Source organism: Cryptomeria japonica, chromosome 3 (assembly GCF_030272615.1).
Source record: "Cryptomeria japonica chromosome 3, Sugi_1.0, whole genome shotgun sequence".
In the NCBI taxonomy this organism is placed as follows: Eukaryota; Viridiplantae; Streptophyta; class Pinopsida; order Cupressales; family Cupressaceae; genus Cryptomeria; species Cryptomeria japonica.
This window is the reverse complement of record NC_081407.1, coordinates 289,514,403-289,521,736: the sequence shown is the minus strand read 5'-3', so window position 1 is coordinate 289,521,736 and position 7,334 is coordinate 289,514,403. Positions and strand designations below refer to the sequence as shown.

The 7,334-nt window shown below is 36.8% G+C and overlaps 1 protein-coding gene across 1 annotated transcript; it reads left to right on the top strand.

Moving 5' to 3' along the window:
- The first annotated feature begins 550 nt into the window (after positions 1–550).
- Positions 551–3,445, top strand: LOC131049382 (wall-associated receptor kinase-like 2). Its single transcript, XM_057983426.2, has 3 exons — positions 551–687; positions 1,604–1,765; positions 1,876–3,445. The coding sequence occupies exons 2-3, from the start codon at positions 1,672–1,674 to the stop codon at positions 3,099–3,101; spliced, it is 1,320 nt and encodes a 439-aa protein (XP_057839409.2). The 5' UTR covers positions 551–687; positions 1,604–1,671; the 3' UTR covers positions 3,102–3,445.
- Positions 3,446–7,334: the final 3,889 nt, after the last annotated feature.

Genomic DNA, 7,334 nt, shown 5'->3' with positions numbered 1-7,334 from the left:
TCTGCAAACAAAACTCCACATTCGGAGAGGGGAGCATTCCATTTATTTCCACACCCACAGGCGATTACCAGGTCTTAAGCCTCTCATACAACTCTCTGATAATCAATGTGACTCACCTGAAAGCCATTAGCTGCAACACCTCACAGACTGCAGAAGAGTTCTTTTCACTTCCGAGAGAGGGGCCCTTCACAATTTCAGGATCCAATGTTTTTGCCTCGGTTGGTTGTTATGCCAATGGATCATTTTTAGGTACTTCCCTTCAATCAAGCAATCAAAGAGTTGGAGGGATGTGCGAGGCTTCCTGTTTGAAAATATATGAACCAGAGTACTGTAATGGGTTTGGTTGCTGCCAAATTACCCTCATAGAGAATCGGAGAAGAGTTCATATTTCGGCGCAGCCTTATGAACAGCTGGCATCTGGAGAGTGTGTGTTCTCTACCATACTCGATCCCACGACCTTCAAATTACAGGTTCGGGATAAAGGAAGACTTGGGGCTGGTACTTATGGTCTCAAGATCGATTGGGGTATTAGAGCTGATACGTGCTCCTCTGCAAAGCAAATGGGTAATCTTACCTGCTCAAGTAATGCCGATTGCCTGGATGTTACCGGGATGCCCGGTTACAAGGTTTGCAGATGTAATGAGGGGTATAGGGGTGATGGTTACCAGGAGGGCGGCCGATGCACTGGTATGGTACTAAACTTTGTTTTATTTTTGGGTTGTTTTCTTTGTTCATTTGATTAGGACATATTCAATCACAACATTACAGTGACACTAAAGAAACTTGAAAGCATTTAGGATACTTGGTATATATACTTGATTTGTTTCCATAATACTTGGTATATATTTAGGATAAAACCAGTCCAACACAACCCCACACCATAACGAAGATAGCAGAGTCTAAAACTCTTTAGTACATTTAGGGGTACCTGCGGTCACTGGGATTTCATGCCTTTTGGGAGAACTGGTATATAATCTGTTGAAGAGTTTTTCTATAGGCAAATGGATTAACTGTACTGGGATCCCATGCATTCTGGGAGCTAGCAGATTGAAGATTTTCTCCGCAGTCAAATTTCACAAAGGGCGTCCTAAGAAACATTGATTACCTGAATTTATCGGTTTAGTACAATTGGGTATCACCTTAGTCACCGGGGATCCCCTGACTCCTGAGAGTTGTATATACTCTATTGAAGAGTCTTTGCACAGCCAAACTTCAATTGGCATATCCCTATTATTAGTAACATGGATTGTAGTTTGAACCCTGCTACTTACCTGCCTAACATGAGTATCTCTAAACAACCATGTTTGCTTTCCTGTCTGTCTATTCTTCTTTCTGCTTTAATTTCTCTTCCAATGGATATGAACAACAGAAAAAACTCATTTATTGCATTTTCATCTTGACTGAGACCAGCTTAAGTGGTGAAAGCTCCAACCGGGTAAAATGTTGCACCCAATAAGCTTGTAGCAACTTAATCTTAACGGCAAGGTTTCTGGTAGTGGATTACATTTCAAAAACTAGTAAATTAGTGGGTATTGGGTTTGTTCTTTTTCAGTGTTCATTCACAGGCTAATATAAATTTGTTAGCTGAAATGGAATCCTGCAGATATAAATGAATGTGATATTTCTCAAAAGAATCAATGCATTCCACCACCGGTGTGAAGATGTTTAAACATGAATGGTTCTTACACTTGCTCATGCGCGAAGGGAAAAGGTGATGGTAGAACCAGCTGCACAGAAGACAGCCTACTCAAACCCTTGCTTATAGGTATTTTCTATTTTAAAAAAAGTTTATGCAGAAATTGAATAATAGCCATTCACAATAGATTCTAAAACTCTTCAACAGCGCCTCATGAATATTGCTACCGTGTAAGGCAGGAATCTTTTCGTCGTTGCTAGGAGGACCAGTGATTTCAGGGGCCATATTTTGGTTAGTGCAGAAAAGGAAACAGGTGCTTCTGAGAAGAAAGTACTTTCTGCAAAACAGAGGCCTCCTTCTTCACGAATACATCTCTTCAGACAGAGGAAGGAGGAAAGCAACCATATTCTCAGAAGCAGAGCTTGTAAAGGCAACCAACAATTTCTCTGAAGATCTCCAGGTGGGAGTTGGAGGTTTTGGGAATGTTTACCAGGGAAAACTGGAAGAAGGCCGATTGGTAGCTATAAAGCAATGCAAAGAAGTTAATGATGTACTGATCGATCAATTCATCAATGAAGTTATAATTCTATCTCAGATTGATCACAGGAACATTATAAAACTATTGGGCTGCTGCTTGGAGACCCGAATTCCATTACTGGTGTATGAATATGTCTCCAACGGCACACTCTCAGATCATCTCTATGGAAAGCATGAGATCAAATTCTTGACATGGGATATGAGGTTACAAATTGCAATAGAGACTGCAGAAGCACTGGCTTATCTGCATTCTGCTGCTTCGGTTCCAATTGTACACAGAGATATTAAGTCTGCAAACATTTTACTCGATTCTACAAACTCTGCCAAGCTATCAGACTTTGGATTGTCCTGTCTAATGCCAATGGACAATTCCCATCTGACTACCGGTGTGAAGGGGACATTGGGGTATGTGGATCCACATTACTACAAGACTCTTCAGCTAACAGATAAAACAGACATTTACAGCTTTGCGGTTGTGATGGTGGAACTTTTAACCAGTATGAAGCCCATGTCTGTAGGCAGAGCAAAAGAGGAACGTATCTTGGCAGACTTATTCCTGTCTAGAAAAAGCCAAGGTCTCCTTGCTGAGTTATTTGACACTCGATTGTTGATAAAGGATCACATGGAGTCCATGACAATGGTTGCTAATTTAGCTGAAGCTTGTCTAAATGAGGATGTGAATAAGCGGCCCTCCATGAAAGAGGTTGTTCAAGAGCTCTTGCTGATTAGTGGTGGGAAGATGAGAGTTACAGGAGGAGCGCATGCTTCAGTAAGCCAGAAAGACTTGAAAGTTATGAATGAAGAGGAGAGGTCTGGTCCTGTAGTTTTACAGGGAAGAAGTCATCAACTGAAAAAAACAATGACATTCAATATAAAAAGCAGGGTGTCTCATTCATCTCCTCCAAGCATCATATCTTCCATCTTCTAATTAGGGTTTCTATATAGGTTAACTTTACTTTTTTCCAGTGAACAATTTAACTCCTCTTTTGATTTGATGTTCACTGTATTGTTCTTTTTGGTGATTTGGGGTGGACCAGTTGAGGCGTGGCTAATTTTTTGAGATGACAGGAATGGCCTGGTTGGACTCCATGGACCTATAGATTTATTTAATGAGTGTAAGCATTGTTCATGAAATATTGGTCAACAAAGTTGACTCAATATATTTTGTAATTGAACTTAGATAAAATACTATAAAGGTTTGTTATTTGTAATTGTTATTATTATTGAATGCACCTTTTAATAAATGAAAATAATTATTGTGTTTTTGGTTAATATCAAGATTTCTTCTTGTTAATATAAGCAGATTAATTAATTATTATTATTTTTTTAAATGACTTATGTGGATTGCCACTATATGAATAGTTTAAGTTTTTATGACAACTTTCACTTTAACTTTAGTGGATGTCGATAAGATGGCACAATAGGAGAATACTAACTATCTATCTATTATTTTATTTTCAAATATATAATTATGAGATATGATCATGTGAAGCCATGTGCACAACATTATTGATCTACTTTGATAACCTCTATAATGTTTATTATAAAACATGATATCTAAGTGTCTAAACTTTTTATAGTTAAATTATTTTTCAATTTTTAAAATTAATATAAAATTTTATGTCAAATGTTGTGAACATCTTTTATTAATAATATACATTATAAATGTTATACAAATAACTAGAATTTATATGTTCACATTTACCTATATGACATGACAAATATTAAAGTGTTTATTGCTAATTAAATTTTATATAAAATTCTAACATCTTAATTAAGTTTTGTGTCCTCTTAATTAGTACATATGAGTATTATAATAACATCTTTGATATCTTTTAGCTATATATATTTTAAATATGTATAATTTTCAAAAAAATAAATAAAAATAAATGTTTTGGAATAAGGCGAAAACAGGTTTTGAAGGGGCCCCAAAACCCTTTACAAAATGATTCTAAGAGGTATAGAATCAGAAAGCAACATCCAAAACAAAACGGGTTGCAAGGATAGACATAAAAAACAACATCCAAAAAGACAGTAAAAGCCCAGTTGGGCACAAAAAGACAACAGAAAGACTAAACCCAGACACAAAAAGAACCAGCAACAAAAAACAACCCAATTACATTAGGCTTCTGAGGGTCTCAGCGACCTCAGGCTCAAGGGCATTCATGGTATCAGCAGCAACCTTCATAGCTTTATGATCCAAATTTTGAAAGCCCGCCTTTTTGTTCATGTTCCCTCGGGTCCTTCACCACCTTGAGTCGCCTCAACTTCATCACCAATAACAACAACAACCTTATCCGATTGGTCCAGACTATTCACCATGGTATTCATAACCATTGCAGACTGTTTAACAATTTTGTGACTGCTAACCATAATGGTCTTGAAGGTGTCCTGGATCTTGTTGTAGCCTTCTTCAACACGGGTGATGCGTTCCTCCAGTTGATCAACCCTTTCCCCTGTTTTCTTGATACAGTCCATGACCGACTTCTTCTCAGCCTCAGTTCAATTCCCTTCATTATTTGGATTACCAAGAGAAGAACCAGCAGGGAAAGAATCCATTTTGCTTCCTAGGGCTCTTTGGTTAATTCAGATCTCTTTAAGTTCATAAAACAACCACTTGAACAAACTGAAGGTGTCAATTGCATGATCACGAGCCATCCCCAACACATTTTCATAATACTCCCTCTTATCATTTAGCTCATCACTTTTGGGATGAAGGTCTGCAATACTAACCACACCCACATTACTAGTCTCCTTATAGGACGAAGGAGAGGCCAAGACATTAGGGTTATCAGGGTTCTTAACATCATTTGCCTTCTCACTAGAAGAGGGGGAGCCATTCTCAGCCAAAGTAGAGGAGGACATAATGATGTTCTTATGACCTTGGGAACCCTTCCTCATTTTGGGTTTAGAGCTCGAAGGAATTTCCATTTTAGCTTTTTTCAGGGGAGGGGGAGTCTCATCAGCCCCATACCTAGAGGAATCATTATCAGACTCTCCCGCACTAGTCTCATTATTCTCAGAAGAAATGTGGATAAAATCATCAGGGGGAGGAAGAGAACGAAAATGGGCATCAATAAGGACTAGCAGGCCTTCGTGCACGATGAGAAACTTAGTAGGGTTCTTACGGTGGTCACTGAAATTAGCCCTAAGAGTAGACATGAGATAGAAAGGGAAAGACATTTTCACACCATGGCGGAAATGATTCAGAATAACAAAGTGGTGGCCATACACCCTAGTATACCGACCCATCCAAAGTAAGGTAATTCATAATTACCTTGAGAAGCTTCTGCCAAAAAGACTTAATGACTGCAATATCATAGTAGCTGGTCGTCTCTTGACGATTTTAGCCCGCTCCGCCTCCTCCTTGGGGAAATTCTGCACAACTTGCTCCGTGTACACCATATCTCTGTAATACTTCATCCCATCCATAGATAACCCAGTGACCTGTGCAATAAGGGCTTCATCAACCAGGACCCTTCGACCATGAAGAACAATCATTCCATCCTTCCAGTTTTTAGCAAAATATCTCTTAACATCTTGATTTCGCCCTTGAAGCCTCTCAATGTATGGAGTGAGCCCACCTTTCTTCAGTATACGCCATAGCTTCTTTTCGTTCTTAAGCTGCACACAACTAGGCGACTCAATTATTTTTCTTGCACCACCCATTTTATTGAGCTCTCTATAATACTCTCTGCGACAAATTTCTAGAGTTAAAGAAAACCTCTAGAAAATGTATAAAATCGCCCACAAAGCATGCAAAATAAATTCGCATCGATTCTTATGTCCTCTCTGGCCACCTGTCTCAGAACGGAAGGTATTAGCAATTCTAGAAACACTCAAAGTCATTATGACACTAGTAATCATTAAATTTACTCCCCTGACTTCGCTCGTGGAGCAGATGCATCGCAAATTCTGAGTCCAACCTGTCACCATGGGTCCAACAAAGCTGGGCTTTACACGTCACTCCCCTATTGGCAAGGAAGTCAACAATCACATTGGCTTGTCTGTAAACATGGACGAACATGCATTTATCAAAGGTTTTAAAAATATCTTTAGCTTTTTTCATCCAAATAAAAATAAATGTTAACTGCATAGCTTAAATGCATATATAATATTGTTTTATTTTATTTTTATTTGTTTGTATTTTCCAATGATTTAATACAATTATATCTTAAATATATCTATCTAAAAATCCCTACTAAAATTGTTTTATTTTCTTGAGAATCATTTAAGTTTCTTTTGAATTATTTAAAAAATATTTTATAAGATTTACTTACTTGAGAGTTATTGTATTTTACTTTAAAAATATTTATTTTATTCATGTAAAACTTAGTTTCTATTTTAGTTTTTAAATATATGTTATGTTTTAGTTTTTTATTTACATTTACATGGTCATAGCATGGGACTTGGTGATGCCACTATGTTATACCTGCAATCCAATTATTTACTTTAACTTGAATAGTTATTTTATTTTAACATAAGTACATAAGTAAATATATAAAAGGTATATGGAATTATTTTATTTACTTTAGACTTACCATATATATATATATGTACATGGGCACATAAATTCTAATTTTTATTGCAAAATCATTTAAAGTTATTTATATTATTTACTTTATTTTTGGTGATATTTTATTTTTCTATAATTTATTTTGAATGAATTAGTGTAATTTATATTGGTTTATATAAATATAATAATACACTACATTCAAAAAAAGATTGGCTAAATCTAAAATAATATATTCAAAAAGAACAAAAAAGTAGAGAATTTGCTAAACCACACGATCTATGAATCTAGTAGTAAGAGATAGGTCAAAGTCATTTGGTTCATCCCGACCATCAAGCCCATTTGGGATAGGTTCCCAAACTATAATTGCACCTTTGTCCTTAGCATGTTCATCACCTAAGTATCATTTCTACTAGGATAAATATCCAAAGAAAGGTGAGAAATATCACCACTATGTAGCCAACTAGAAATCCCTTATATCACGAGATTGAGAAGAAAGTGAAGACCCAATTGGAACCAACTTGAGCTTCACACTAAAGTGGTTTAGAAGAATGAGAATGATAAGAGTCATGCCCACAACCATTATAACTATATCATTGATACCCTTAGGGAGGTGATTGACCCTTACTAGAAGGAGAGGTTGATGGA